The sequence below is a fragment of the Oryctolagus cuniculus genome, chromosome 5 (genome assembly GCF_051225735.1).
Source record: "Oryctolagus cuniculus isolate XC-2025 breed Fujian yellow rabbit chromosome 5, ASM5122573v1, whole genome shotgun sequence".
Lineage (NCBI taxonomy): Eukaryota > Metazoa > Chordata > Mammalia > Lagomorpha > Leporidae > Oryctolagus > Oryctolagus cuniculus.
In genome coordinates, this window is record NC_142871.1 from 99,057,412 (window position 1) to 99,073,536 (window position 16,125).

General features: G+C 47.3%; 1 protein-coding gene across 1 annotated transcript; it reads right to left on the reverse strand.

The window, feature by feature from the left end:
- On the reverse strand, nucleotides 1-1,203 carry LOC149126590 (KHDC1-like protein). The gene is made up of 3 exons (XM_089333015.1): nucleotides 995-1,203; nucleotides 649-831; nucleotides 1-342 (listed from the first exon to the last, which is right to left on the reverse strand). The coding sequence occupies exons 1-3, from the start codon at nucleotides 1,107-1,109 to the stop codon at nucleotides 221-223; spliced, it is 420 nt and encodes a 139-aa protein (XP_089189141.1). The 5' UTR covers nucleotides 1,110-1,203; the 3' UTR covers nucleotides 1-220.
- Between the last annotated feature and the right edge of the window lie 14,922 nt (nucleotides 1,204-16,125).

The following is a 16,125-nucleotide window of genomic DNA, read 5'->3' on the forward strand; positions in this document are numbered from 1 at the left end:
CACTGCATGACACGGCTGGCTTTATTGGCTAACTCAGGGTGTAACAGCGGCAGACCAAGCCCCCTTGTCTAGAGACACAAACATCTTCACCAAGGGCAAGGCCAAGACGTCCCCTCTCATCTCAGCTTTGCAAGGATGACCAGTCCTTTATGTTGGATAGCTTGAAATTCCATGGACCCAGGAACAACGAAGCACCTGGAAAGGCGAAGCCACAAGATCCTCAAGGGAAGTGGTCCCACTCGTGCTCACGGCCTTCGGGAGAGGTCTGGTGCTCCGCCTCGATCTTACGAATGTCCTCCTTGGTCAGCGGTTCACTGCGCACATGCTGCAGCATCTGAAGGCCTGTGACGGGAGTGCCCAGAGGTGGTGAGGCAGGGCCCGTAACTGGGAACCCAGAGCAGCCCAGAACCCACCCGAGGACATCGCAGGGCTGGATGTCACCCCAACTCAGGCCTTCCCAGGTGTCTCATTCCCACCTCCCCACCGCCTTCTCCTCCCTGACTGACTGCTGGCCCCAGAATCGGCAACGGTTCCTGCCCCCTGCTTTCCCAGGGACTCAGGCAATTCTCCCACAGATGTGGACACCACCCAGCGCTGTCAGGACCTGACTCTGAAGCCGTCAGCCACAATTCCAGCAGGCAGACCTACCTTCGGCCTGAAGGTCAGGATGGTCGATCCTCAGGCAACTCATCATGTACATCAGCCATCGTTGTGCCCTAACAGGTCCGGTGATGATGATGCGAGTGTAGCTGCAGGCCACATAGTATCTGTCCAGTTGAATGAGGGTGTTACTGTGCTCCTCGATGCACCGGAGGTACTTGTCATCTTGGCCTGTGAGCAGGAGAGGCAGGGTCAGGACATGTGAACCACCAGCCCTTGGGGGATGGAGAGGTGACCTTGGAGGTGGGAAGCTGGGACAGTCGGGAGTCAGAGGATGAAGAAGGCTGGGCACCCTGGGAGGGCTGGGAAGGAGGTGCAGACAAGGGCTACCTACCGAATATTTGCTCCAGTTCTTCATCTTCAACGAGAAGGTTCACTGGGTCCTCAAAGTTCGCAGGTACCGTCCACCACGGCGTCACGATGGGAGCGCTCTGTCCCGTGCCCTGCATTGCTCCTACCTACTCAGAACGGAGTAGAAGCAGCCAATGGGTTGAAACAAAACTTGTCAAAGGGAAGAAGCACCCAGGGCCCTTGTTATACAGACAAACACCTCACTCCCTTGACCTGCCCTAGGGAGGGTATCCAATGGCCAGAGCTCCTCTCCAAAAATCCTATCAAGTGATGTACTCTCGACTTAGTCCTTTCACAGGCAACCAGGTGTTTGCTCAGCACTGCCTTTTCAGATGTCCAGGAAGCAAATGTTTTCTTCTCTCTGATTCCTGAGGATTTTGGAGAGCCCCTCTTGGCTTAACGTGAACCAGGCCAGAGGTTGAAAATGGAAGGTGCTGGAGCAAGAAGGGCCTCCCTAGATCAGACAGGTACTGGAAGCCACCAGACAGGCAGCCAAACTAAGCTAGGATTGTAGAGTGCTGCATCAAGAGAGAGTAAATAACACAGGGACGTGTGCCTTACTGGGAGGGAGCAAAGAGAAACCGATTTTAGGATTTGTCTGTGTGATTCCAAAGTGTCTAGGGAAGCAGAGCTCAGTTTTAAAATGGAACAATTTGGCATTGCTCTTAGCAACGTTCATTCAGGAAGTAGGAAGAATAATGTTTTTTTTTTTTTTAAGATGTGTTTATTTATTTGAAAGGCAGATTTACATACATGGTGGGGAGAAGGGAGGGGAGGAAGAGACAGACATCCATCACTTCATTCCTCAGATGGCTGCAACAGCCAGAGCTGAGCTGATCTGAAGCCAGGAGCCAGGAGCTTCTTCCAGGTCTCCCATGTGGATGCAGGGCCCAAGGACTTGGGCCATCCTCTGCTGCTTTCCCAGGCGCATTAGTGCATTATCTGATCCTATTTCAGTATATGTGCTGCCCAAGTGAGCACAAGGACCACTGATCCAGATCCCAGAGTTCTCCACTGGGTTCACTGACATTCACACCAATGCTCTCCAGAAACACCACCACAGATACACTTGGAAGTTTACCAGTTCTCTATGCATCCCTCAGTCTTTTCCATTCAACAACTTCAGACATCTCAATGCATTGTGGCAAGAATGTCAAAACCAGTCTTTGGTTTCTCAGGGCCAAACTTGGATCGAACTTGTCAGGTTCAAAACAGAAGCACTTGGGTCCTGTGTAGTGGGTAAAGCTGCCACCTGTAGAGCCTGAATCCCATGTGGGCGCTGGTTCAAGTCCTGGCTGCTCCACTTCTGATCCAGCTCTCTGTTATGGCCTGGGAAAGCAGTAGAAGATGGCCCAAGTCCTTGGGTCTGTGCACCCACATGGGAGACCCAGAAGAAGCTCTTGGCTCCTGGCTTCAGATCAGCTCAGCTCTAGCCATCGTAGCCATTTAGGGAGTGAATCACAGATGGAAGACATTCTCTCTCTCTCTCTACCTTCCTTCCTCCCTCCCTCCCTTTACTTCTCCGTAACTCTGTCTTTCAAATAAAAAGAAAATAAGAGGCACTTGTGTCAATTCTGACAATAAACAAATCAACTTGGGACATTAGGAGGAAGAGTGCTTAGGCATGATCGTCTAATCACAAATACCACAAAACACTCTGCTGGCACCACAACTCACACAAAGGCCACTGCAACAGTTCACAGAATTGGCCTTTGCAAACTTTTCTGCCCAGCGATTCTCTGCTCAGCTCCACTCCACTGTTACCCTTCGTATTAACCAATGGGGCTAGGACTGTTCCAAAGATTGTTCCAACACATCTTCTACATCCTCCTCCAGTTTGCTTTTCAAAGTTTCCCCTTGCCCCAACCACTTTGCATATGCTCATCAATGACTCTGGCACACATCAATGACTGCATTGCAATGCTTCTTAGTCCCAAGCAGATATCATTATTCTTTGGAGATTCATTCATTCTCTCTCTCTGATAGATAGTTGAGTTTTGATAGAGCTGAAAGTCAAGATGAGTATTATGAGGAAAATTCAGTTCCAGAATGACCAGAGAGGAAAAACTGCCTCTTGAAGTGTTGGAAAGAGATTTCTGGGGGCTGGTGCTGTGGTGCAGTGGGTTAACGCCCTGGCCTGAAGCTCTGGCATCCCATATGGGCGCTGGTTCAAGACCTGGCTGTTCCACTTCCTATCCAGCTCTCTGCTGTGGCCTGAGGAAGCAGAGAAAGATGGCCCAAGTCCTTGGGCCCTGCACCCATGTGGGAGACCCAGAAAAAGCTCCTGGCTTCAGATCGGCACATCTCTGGCTGTTGCAGCGAACTGTGGAGTGAACCATGAGATGGAGGACCTCTCTCTCTCTGTTTCTCTCTCCCTCTCCTCTCTCTGTGTAACTCTGAATTTCAAGTAAAATAAATAGATAATTAAAAATCAGTTGGAAGGGGGAAATTTCATCAATTCATGCAGTTTAAAATGCTCATTTCCTGAGAAAAATGTGCAGGAGTTTTGTCTTTGCTCGGGTGTCAGAGAAATGCAATAGAAGAAGAAGAAAGAAAATGAAAATAGCTGAATCCTTTTTTTTTTTTTTAATTTGACAGGTAGAGTTACAGACAGTGAGAGAGAGAGAGAGAGAGACAGGTCTTCCTTCATTGGTTCACTCCCCAAATGCCTACTGTGGCCGGTGCTAGGTCGGTCAAAGCCAGGAGCCAGGTGCTTCTTCCTGGTCTCCCATGCGGTGCAGGGCCCAAGCACTTGGGCCATCCTCCACTGCACTCCTGGGCCACAGTAGGGAGCTGGACTGGAAGAGGAGCAACCGGGACTAGAACTGGCACCATATGGGATACCGGCGCTGCAGGCGGAGGATTAACCAAGTGAGCCAAGGCGCCGGCCCCTACTGAGAGAACCATGACACTACTGCCCTACTCCAGGAATTCTTGACCAGAAGGGTAAGTACAGGGGGGTTATCAAGGGCAGGCAGGGGTCACTGGAACTGTTTCTTGTGTTAGACTCTTGGACCTACTTTTTACTGAGCCAAACACTTTTTCCTCAGACGTTTAGAAGTGTGGTCTCTTTCAAAAGAGTAAATTTCCAGATTTCTAACCATGCAGAGGGTAACTAAGGGGCTCCTGGGGGAAGGTTGCTCTTACCTACTGATGAGAAAGCGAGGCACACAATCCTGTCTCCTTCATATCTTGGACTAGGCCCTGCCCTGAACACCACCCTTACCCTGTAAAAGGACGGCGCCAGCCAGGGTGGGGCAGTTCTCTCTCATGAGGATGCCTGTAGCGTCTTTTTGCCTTTCAAGAAATCCTGCTCTTCTGTTCCCATCTACCTGGGTATCCCAGCTGTATCCTTTGAGGTGTGAAGACAAGAACCTGGACGAGGCCTAGCTGGGAGTCTCTCTGAGGCCAGCCAGGGCTCACCGTCACCCACGATATAATTTGGGAATCCCATCCCAGTAATGTATCTACTTATTCAAAACTATGTAAGCGCTTTCTTCATAACTGTAATTTCATCTGGTCTATAACTGTGGTTAAGTCCCCCTGGTTGTATGATTATTCTTTGAAATAGTGACCACATCCTATCCTGACCTAATATAATTTTAGAAGATTTATTTCCTTATTTGAAAGACAGAGTTAGCGATGGAGAGGCAGAGGTAGAGAGAATCTTCCATCTGTTGGCTCACTCACTCCTCAAATGGCTGCAATAGAGTTTCATCTGGGTCTTCCACATGGGTAGCAGGGGCCCAAGTACTTGGGCCATCCTCCACTGCTTTCTCAGGCACATTAGCAGGGAACTGGACCAGAAGTGGAGGAGATGGGACTGGAACTGGTGGCCATATGGAATGCCGGTGCTCAGGCAGGGGCTTAGTCCACTATGCTGGGCTGACCAAGTATTTTGTAAAGGTGTGTTTATTCTTTCATTTGTAAGGCAGAGTGACAGTGAAGGAGGGAGGGAGGGAGAGAAAACTCTCCCATCCCATGTTTCACTCCCCAAATGGCCACAATAGCCATAGCTGGGCTAGGCTGAAGCCAGGAACTCCATCCGGGTCCCCCAAAGTGGGGGGATATAAGCACCTGCGCCATCATGGCTGCTTTCCCAAGTGCACTAGTAGGTGCTGGACTGTAGGTGGAGCCCCTGAGACTTGAGTAGGTTGTCCGATGGGATTCCAGTGTTGCAAGCAGAGGCCTAATCCACTGCCACACCAGCCACTTGACAGATTTTTTTTTACATTTTGATATCCTTTCTCAGAATGAAAGTTTCAAATCAAGTCCTTCCTATGAATTCCATTTTATCCTTGTTGTTCATGGCCTCAAATATGAGTTTAATAAATTGAGAAAATTAGAAAACGTTTCTTCTCATTGGTGATATCAGAGGGAAATCCTGGATCCTATAGTGAAGGCTTAGGCAACGGGAGTAAACTTTGCTCCCTCGAGTTTGTCTTTCAGAGGATGTTCCAGGGATGTGTTTCCTGCCACACCCCACTCAGATCAGACCACCACTAACCGGAAATCGGCAAGAGCCCTATCTGAGTCAGAGTCAAATTTTGAACACACAGTGTGTGAAGACGTGGGCTCCTTGAGCAGGAAGTGCCCTTCCACTCCCTTTTCTACATCCTGGATGTAACTGCAAGCAGGAGACACCCTCCTGTTCCCCTCTTCTACAACTTGGACTCTGCTCACCGGCTCCGTAAAAGCCCTGGGAAGGGGCTGGTGCTGTGGCATACCGGGCTAAGCCTCTGCCAGCGGAGCCGGCATCCCATATGGGCACCAGTTCATATCCCAGCTGCTCCTCCTTGATTGGGCTCTCTGCTATGGCCTGGGGAAGCAGTAGAAGATGGTCCAAGTCCTTGGGCCTCTGCACCTGCATGGGAGACCAGGAAGAAGCTCCTGGCTTCGGATCAGCTCAGCTCCAGCTGTTGTGGCTACTTGGGGAGTGAACCAGTGGAGACTCTCTCTCCTTCTCTCTCTCTAACTCTGCTTCTCAAACAAATAAAAGCCTTTAAAACAAATAAACAAAAAGCCTTGGTATATGGCTTCTCAGGGAGGCAGTTATGTTAGGGAACTTGACCTTCCACTCCTTTCCTTGTGACAGATCAACAGAGCTTTCCTCTCAGCCACACCCACTTGCGTCTGCTAACAACACTTTGTCCCAAACGAATTTGCACACTGAGTTTAACAGTATTTACAAAGGTTTGCATCCACCCACGGTGGCATGGGACCCTCTACATTCGTTTCTTCTTTTTTTATACAAGTTTTTTTTAAATACTAATTTTTTTTCTACTTTTGTTTCTTTTCCAGTGAGATTGTCCTGGGATGGCTGGGTTCAGATTCTTGTCTCTGATGCAAGAGGGAATTTGAGGATGAAATGTAGGTAGAGGTTAGCAGAGAAGCAGGATTGATTTGCATGTGCAGCTGAAGGAGTGTGGGCATGCTCAAGAGAGATTTGCCCTCAAGGAAGTTCAGGTCCATCCCTCTATGGAATCCCAGGCATTGGGGGTGGTGTCTGGGGTGGGGCTAATTGCATATTCATAAAGGATGGAGTTTGGGTGGGGTTTGAATGTTGCAGTTTCCTGGCCATATTTTGGGGAATCTTGGAAGTGTCAAGGTACCAGGTGCATGGAGGGAGTGGAAGTGTCAGCCATGGCAATTCTAGTATAAGGAGCTAATAATTAGCCAGACGTAGTACCGAGGACGCAGCTGGCAGCATTCTGGTTATTTCTAGCCCACAGAGATTCTAAGAGGAGAAATCATTGAGGCCGTGGTTCTTCATTGCATTGTGTGAGGCCAGAGCCATGCCAAGACAGGCTTCTCACAAGACAAAGGAACTGGCTAGGCTCAGGATGTGCCTGGTAGAGAAGATGAAACCTGACACCAGGCAGTCCTTGGTCTGGCAGGACCAGGTGGGGGCAACCAATAAGGTGGGCCATCCTTAGTCCTGCAGGGCCAGGGGAAGGAAGGACTGTGGACATAATGCTTGTTTTCCCAGGAACTATAAAAACCCCAGGAACAAAGAAAAGGAGTCTTGGTCTCCCAGCACTGCGTTGCACAGGTGGCCAGGGCACCAGCATGCTGGACCTACAAATAAAGTCCCTTTGTTCTTTGCATTTCGGGGAGTCTGCTGGTTCTTTCTATCTGGGTGACCCGGAACACAGCAGCATACAAAGTGGGGTGGGGGTGGGGGTACATGTGGGTGGTGCAGTTGGAGCTGTGGCACAGGTGAGCGGCATGGAGGGGCTGTGACCTCCTGCCTGCATCAAGATCCTAATGGAAGTAGGGAAGGTTTAGGACAGGTACCAGGAGTGAAGGGACACAGGCAATAAGAAGAGTTCCAGCTTCAGGGACTTCTCCAGTGTTCCCTTTGTTTTGCTTAAAGATTTATGTATTTATCTGAGAGTTACAGAGAGAAAGGTGGAGAGAGCTGATTCATCATCCAGATGGCTGCAACAGCCTGGGCTTGGCCTGGCTGCAGTCAGGAGCCAGGTGCTTTGTCTGGGTGTCCCACAGGGGTGGCAGGGTCCCAAATTCTTGGCCATCTCCCGCTGCTTTTCCCAGGCCAATAGCAACTAGCTGCATTGGAAGTGGAGCAGCCAGGACACTAACCGGTATCCATGTGGGATGCTGGCATGTCAGGCAGGGGCTTTACCTACTAAGCCAGCCCCTTTAGTATTCTTTTGATCTTAAGCCCTCTGGCCTACCAGCTAGTTCAGATAAAAGCCTAGCAATTCAGGCCAGTGCTGTGGCATAGCGAGTAAAGCTGCCGCCTGTAGTGCCATCATCCCATATGGGCACCGGTTCTAGTCCTGGCTGCTCCTCTTCCGGATCCAGCTCTCTGGGAAGGCAGTGGAGGATTGCCCAAATCCTTGGGGCCCTGCACTTGAGTGGGAGACCCGGAGGGAGCTCCTGACTCTGGATCAGCGCAGCCCTGGCTGTTGTGGCCATCTGGGGAGTGAACCAGCAGATGGAAGACTTCTCCCTCTTTCTCTACCTCTCTATAACTCTGTATTTTAAAGAAATCTTTAAAAAAAGAAAAAAGAGTGCGACACCAAATAATCAAGGTATTTACTTCGGAAGCATTGCGATGGGAGATTTGTATGCCAGAGGAAACGATGAGCATGTGCAAAGAGCTTGAGGCAAGGGGAAACTGAAAAGCAAAATGGAGGAAGATGTACAAGATGTTTTGGAACCATTCTAGCCCGAGTGGTCAATAGGAAGAATAACATTGGTGCTCGGCTGAGTAGAGAGTTGTTGGGCAGAAGTGTTTGCCAAGGTACTTTTTGTAAAATGTCAGAGTAGCCTTGTGGTTCTGACAGAGTGTTTTGTGCTAGTCATGCTTAGGCAAATACACTATCCTGCGCCCATACTGGATGGCAGCCTTGCAGAAGGCAGCTTAACCTGTTGTGCCACAACACTGCCCCCTTCTGTTATGTTTCTTATTTGCTAATTACAATTATCTTTTTAACTTTTTTTTTTTTTTGTACTGGAATCTAATGGACTTTTGAGATGGTATAATTAGATAGAGCTGTTTAATCTTCCAATCCCCCCAAACTCCCTTCTTTTCCTTCTTCCTATAGTACTCTATTTTAAAGTTCTATTCATGAATGTTACTTAGACTATAAACTCTTACTTTTTCTCCAGGAAAAATACCTTCATTTCACCCCCCTTTTCTTTTTTTCAAAAGATTAACTTATTTATTTGAAAGCCAGATTTAGAGAGAAGGAGAGAGAGAGACAGAGAGAGAGAGAGAGAGAGAGAGAGAGAGAGAAATCTTCCATCTGCCAGTTTACTCCCCAAATAGCCACAATGGCAGGGGCTGGGCCAGCCAGAAGCCAAGAGCCCCGGGCTGCTTCCAGGTCTCCCACGTGGGTGCAGGGGTCCAAGGACTTGGGCCATCTTCTACTGCTTTCCCAGGCACATTAGCAGGGAGCTGGATCAGAAGGGGAGCAGCTGCGTCTCCATCTGGCGCCATATGGGATGCCGGTGTTGCAGCATTTCCAGCTATGCCACAACATTGGCCCTTTTTCCTTTAAAATGAGAGTTTCACTAGGTGGTGTACTCCTCAGCTGATTGTTACTCTCATCTCTTGAAACAAGCTATACAGGTTGAGCAGCCCTAACCTGAAATCGGAAATGTTCCAAATCCAGAACTGATTGAGCACATGACATCCTAAGTGGGAAACCCCACACCTGGTGCTATCTAACACATGGCAGTCACAATGCCAGCCAACCACGACACATATATAATGCCTTCCCTTGGCCAATAGCGTGATGCGGTGGTTCAGCTGCATCGCAGAGCACTGGTTGAAGTCCTGGCTGCTCCCCTTCTGATCCAGCTCCCTGCTAATTCATCTGGGAAGGCAGCAGAAGATGGCCCTGCCACTCAGCATGGGAGCCCAGATGGAATTCCAGGCTCGCAGCCTCGGCCTGGCCCAGCCAGGATATTGTGGCCATTTGGGGAGTGAACCAAAGTTTTAACACTTGCCTTAAGGCCACGGTACAAGGTATATAGGAAACAAGTTTTGTGTTTACACTTGGGTCTGAGCCCCAAGAGAGTACACTGTAGAAGTTTTCAGAAAGTGTGGGAGATGTGTGTTAGGAAGACCATACGCGGTTTTCAAACTTTTTTTTTTAAGATTTATTCATTTATTTATTTGAAAGGCAGAGTTAGAGAGAGAGAGAGAAGCTGGTGTCCATATGGGATGGTGGCACTGCAGGCGCTGGCCCACTAAATGTGTTTTAGTCCTGTGGTGCCTCTTGATGTCCACCCCCTTCACTTTATCTGCATCTTTCCTCTGTTTCTCGGTAAGGCTTGCCAGACGTCTTACTATTTTATTTTTTTAAATAAACAATTTTTTAGAATAGTTGTACATTTTCAGAAAAATCGCAAAAAGATACTGGGAATACCCACCCATTAACTCGACACTCAGCTTTCCCTATTATTACCTTGTGATATGACTATTACAATTGGTGATTCAACAGTTAAGAGTATGGGGCTTGCCGGCGCCACCTGAATTCAATAGGCTAATCCTCCGCTGCGGTGCCGGCACACCGGGTTCTAGTCCTGGTCAGGGCACCGGATTCTATCCCGGTTGCTCCTCTTCCAGTTCAGCTCTCTGCTGTGGCCCGGGAGTGCAGTGGAGGATGGCCCAAGTGCTTGGGCCCCGTACCCCATGGGAGACCAGGAGAAGCACCTGGCTCCTGGCTGCGGATCCGCGCAGTGCGCCGGCCGCAGCGTCCATTGCGGGGGTGATTCAACGGAAAAAGAAGACCTTTCTCTCTGTCTCTCTCTTTCACTGTCCACTCTGCCTAAAAAAAAAAAAAAAAAAAAAAAGCATTGGGATCAGTGCTATGGTATAGTGAGTAAGCCCGGCCTACAGTGCCGGCATCCCATATGGGCACTGGTTCCAGTCCTGGCTGTTCCACTTCTGATCCAGCTCTCTGCTATGGCCTGGGAAAGCAGTGGAAGATGGCCCAGACACTTGGGCCCCTGCACTCATGTGGGAGACCCAGAAGAAACTCTTGGCTCCTGGCTTGGCATTGGTGCAGCTCTGGGCACTGTGGTCATCTGGGGAGTAAACCAGTGGATGGAAGACCTCTCTCTCTCTGCCTCTATGTAACTCTGCCTTTCAAATAAACAAAATAAACCTTTAAAAAATGGTAAAAGAGAAATGTTTAAAAATAGTTACAGTATTAATTAGTTAATAGTATGCTTTATTCTACTTCCTTATTCTGATTAGTTTTACCTAATGTCTTTTTTTGGCTATAGATCCTAAGATACCACATTGCATTTAGTCATCACGTCTCCTTAGGCAACTCTTGGCTGTGAAAGATTCTCAAACATCACTTGCTTTTGATGATCTTGATAGTTTTAAGTATTGCTAAGTGTGTTATAAGATGCCCTCTAGTGGAGTTTGCATGACATTTCTCATGATCAGATTTGGGCTATGGGTTTTAGATCACACAAGTGCCATCTTCATCACATCATATCAATTCTTATTTGAAAGGAAGAATGACAGAGGTGGAAAGATAGGAAGAGAGAGAGTTGGAGGAGAGAAAAAAATCTACCTTCAGTCAGCTGGTTCACTCTCCAAAAGCCTACAGTAGCCAGGGCTGGGCCAACCCAAAGCCAGGAACCAGGAACTCCATCCAGGTCTCCCATGTGGGTGGCAGGGACCTAAGTAACTTAAGCCATCATCTGCTACATCCCAGGAACACTGGCAGGGAAGCTGGACAGGAAGCAGAGACAAGACCCAGTCCCAGGCACTCCAGTACGGGATGCAGGTATCCCAGCCTTGGCATAGCCCACTGCACCATGCCTCACCTAATTGACTTGACTTTTAATGTTGACCTTGATCATCTGGCTGAGGCAATCCTTGTCAGGTTTTTATGTGACAAACTTAAATCTCTCTCCCCTTTCCATGGTGTGTTCTTTCGAAGGAAGTCACAGTGTACAGCTTATACCTAATGATGAAACCAGGAGGTATGCTCCACCTCCCTGGGACAGAGTATCTACGTGCATCATTTGGAATATTTCAGTATGGAAAACCGGTCTATTCACCCTCATTTGTATGATTTTATACACACACAAACACACACATAAAATCTCACTATGGACTCACATCTTTCTAATCTTTTCACAGACATCAGCTTTTGGTTTTGTTCTGTTTTGTTTTCCTTTTCCCCTTGGCTTCTGCTCTAACATTTTCTTTCTTTTTCAGTTTTGTTATTCTTTTTTCTGTAATTGTTGGAGTTGAGAGTTGACCTGTGTTCCCATTCTTCCAGCTGAGAGGTGCAGAACAGGTTCGCTCCCCACCCCATCCACTCGGTCAGGCCCCTCTGGTGCCCATTTAGCAGTCTCATCTGTGCGTTCAGACTTCCAACCCCGTGTGTCTGCTGCTCCTGACCTTCCTCTCCTATGAGGATTGGTTCCATTCCCTTGTGTCCTAAATTTGCCACTCTCAATGTTCTAGGGCTTTTTTGCCATAGAAAGACAGGGTGACTTTTTATTTTTCTGTTCAAGTCTGGGCAAGAGGCCTACAAGCCCTGTCAAACACTACATTGACCCTGCTGATGTGGCCTCTTTCATGCCATGATTTATTTTCCATTATTTTAAAGGTAATTGTGGCATTTCCAACTATGGCCAGCTCCTAATTCCAGGAACTATTCTCAGTGTTAGCCACCAGATGGAGCTCAGTCTGACCTTAGTTCCATTCCCAGCTGGTTGTTTCATTTTTCATTTTAATCAGCATGTAATCAATGCACATATTTATGGGATACAGTGTGATACTTCAACATCTGCATACAACATGCACTGATCAAATCGGGGTAATTAGGATATCCATCTCCTTATCATGTTTTTGGAGGTTTTGAGCTCCTCTTAGCTCTTCATAAAATATCATAGGTGGGACGGTGTAGTGGCTCACTAGGCTAATCCTCCGCCTTGTGGCGCCGCACACGGGGTTCTAGTCCCGGTCAGGGCACTGGATTCTGTCCCAGTTGCCCCTCTTCCAGGCCAGCTCTCTGCTGTGTCCCTGGAGTGCAGTGGAGGATGGCTCAAGTGCTTGGGCCCTGCACCCCATGGGAGACCAGGAGAAGTACCTGACTCCTGCCATTGGATCAGCGCGGTGTGCCAGCCGAAGCGCGCTGGCCACGGCTGCCATTGGAGGGTGAACCAACGGCAAAGGAAGACCTTTCTCTCTGTCTCTCTCTCTCACTGTCCACCCTGCCTGTAATATATATATATATATATATATATATATATATATATATATAAAATAGGTATTGTGAACTATAGTCACCTTACTATACCTAGGAACAAAATTCTTCCTACAAAACTATTTTGGTATCAGCCAGTTTTTTAAAAACTTTTATTTAATAAATATAAATTTCTAAAGTACAACTTTTGAATTATAGCAGCTTGTCCCCCCATAACCTCCCCCACACCTGCAACCATCCCATCTCCCACTCCCTCTCCTATCCCATTCTTCATCAAGATTCATTTTCAATTATCTTTAGATACAGAAGATCAACTTGGTATATACTAATTAAAGATTTCAACAGACTGCCCCCACACAGACACACAAAGTATAGAGTACTGTTTGAGTAGTAGTTTTACTGTTAATCCACATAGTACAACACATTAAGGACAGAGAGCCTACATGGGGAGTAGGTGTACCGTGACTCCCGTTGTTAACAATTGACACTCTTATTTATGACGTCAGTAATGACCCAAGACTCTTGTCATGAGCTGCCATGGCAATGGAAGCCTCTTGAGTTCACAAACTCTGACCTTATTTAGACAGATATCAGCCAGTTTTTTGAGAGAGAAATGGAACATCTTTTTGCCTCAATTTTTAAGCTGGTTTCCAAAGTACTTCAAATTTTTAAAACTCACTATAGATAATCCTGTTCAAACAGGGGGAGGGAAAAAACCACTAGGTTTATACACATGGTTCAGCAAAACTGCTTACACTTCTGAGTAGCCAGTGGTAGCTATATCCACTCCCGCCTCACCCCGCAGCCAGACCAGAAGGAGAATACATCAGCGATTAAGAGTTACTGTTCCCTGCCTGGTCATAACTCATTGTTTTCTTTTAAGCTGCAAAGAAAAAATTTAGAATACTGACAGAAATATATCAAAGGAGATTTCCAAACAGATCCTTTACATAGTTCACATCATATTACTAATTATTACCCATACTGATTTCTCAGTTCCTGGTCTATTAAGATTTATTTATTCACAAGAAAGAGTGACAGAGAGGGAGAGAGATCTTGCACCCACTGGTTCACTCCCCAGGTGGCCGCAATGGCTGGGGCTGGTCCAGACTGAAGCCAGGAGCCTGGAACTCCACCTGGGTCACCCATGTGGGTGCACGGGTCCAGGTGCTTGAGCCATCAGCTGCTTTCTCAGGCTCATTAGCAAGGAGCTGGACCAGAAGTGGAGCAGCCAGGACTTGAACTGGTGCTCTGATGTGGAACGCCTGTGTAGCAACTAGTGACTTCACCTGCTGCCCACAACGCCAACTACTAAGGTCCTGCTCTCGCGGACTTCCTTCCCTGAACTGTGGGAAGGAGAAGCTGATGATGGAGAGGACTGTTCCCTCATTTATAGCTGAGATGACAGGCAGCAGTCACACAATAAACTTTCCACTTAGCAGTTAAACTCTTCCATTTTTTAAGAAAATTACTAGGTGAGCAATCCGAATTTCTCATGACAAAGATAGAAATGCATTTTTTTTTAATTTAAAAATTTTTTTACTAGAAATACTTTAAAGACATAAATACTTTGACGAACCAGGTGGTGCTTTCAACTTCCCACTTGCCCTCCACCCTCCCATTCCCACTGGCTGCAACTTGTCTGAACACTCTTCGAAGCATTGCTCAGCAAAAATCTTGATTCTCTAGGCCTTGTTAGTGCTGTCTTATCAAGCCTGTCTTGGTCTCAGACAAAGGGCAAAAAATCTCACATGACGTGGTGAGCTTTGGCATGTCTCTCAACACCCTTCAAGAACGAGCTCCCAGCTATGATGGGAGAACTTGAGGCAGAAAGTATTGAGCAGCTGTCAATTAAGAGAGCTGTCTCTCCCAGGGCATGCCCCTCCCCAAGGCATCCCACATCCAATGCCTGATCCATGTGGAGCTCAAAGACCTGAAATCCATTCGACAGCTCAGGATGAATTAGTAATATTGTTAAAACCTTCATCACTGGTGAATCTGGATAGTGTACCAATGAGAAGACACACAACAACAGAATTGGGTGCTATTTCTATGCTTGGTTGACGCATTAACGTAGAACAGGAATTCCAAAATCTTAGAGAGGAAGTACTCCCAAGAGAAAGACCTTTAGACAGTGCACTTGGCGACCCACTACGTGGAAGATGACCCAGGTTAACAGACAGACTCACAGGCAGTGGTGAATGGTATGACTGGCTGGTCAGGAACCCGGAGGAGGAAAGATTACAAGCTTGGCGACAGACAAGTGTAATAATTCATCCTGGGGCCAGTGCTGTGGTGTAGCGGGGTAAGCTGCCAGCTGCAGCACTGGCATCCCATATGGGCACTGGTTTGAGCCCCTACTGCTCCACTCTCTGCCTCTCTCTGATTCTCAAATAAATGAAATAAAAAAAATGAATTTCATACAAGTAATAAATTAAATGCAAAACAATAAAGTCTCTAGCAGACAAATGGGGCCCTTAGATCTCAAGGAAAAAATTCAATAGGACACACACACACACACAAATCAAGCATGAAAGAACAACTTGTAGATGAAAAGACATTAAAATTTAAAGCACTTCCAAATGATACTATTAAGAAACTGAAAAAGGCAAGCCACAGAACCGAAAGATATTTACAACACATGACGGTATTTCAAAATGATTGTAAGAAAGATTTTTTAAAAAAATTGATTTGCAAGGCAGAGTGACAGAGATATAGGAAGAGATAAGAGATCTTCTATCTACTGGTTTACTCCCCAAATGGCCGCAAACAGCCAGGGCTAGGTGAGTCTAAAGGCAAGAGTCAGGAACTCCATCCAGTTCTCCAGAGAGGAAGGCAGGGACCCAAGCACTTAGACTGCTTCTGCTGTGTTCCCATGCACATTAGCAGGGAGCTGGGTTGGAAGCAGAGCAGCTGGAACCAAAACCAGTGTTTATATGGAATGCCAGCATCCCAGGTGGCAGCTTAACCCACTGCACCACAACACCAGCCCTCTTCAAACAACAACAAAGTATTTATTTATTTTTTATTTTTATTTATTTAAAATTCAGAGTTTCAGAGAGAGGGAGAGACAGAAACAGGGATAGAAAGATCTTCCATCTGCTGGTTCACTCCCTAAATGGCTACAATGGCCAGGATTGGGCCAGGCCCAAGTCCAGAACCTAAAACTCCAGCCAGGTTTCCCATGTGGGTGCAGGGTCCCAGGGACTTCTGCTTTCCAAGGTGCATTAGTAGGGACCTGGAGAGGAAGTGGAGCAGCTGGGACATGAACCAGTGTCCTTATGAGATGCTGGCCTTGCAAGCTATGGCTTAACCCACTGTGGCAAAACACCAGCCCCTAAAAAATCTTTAACATTTAAGAGAATCTACCATACTAGTCTTATGATTTTACAAATGTTAT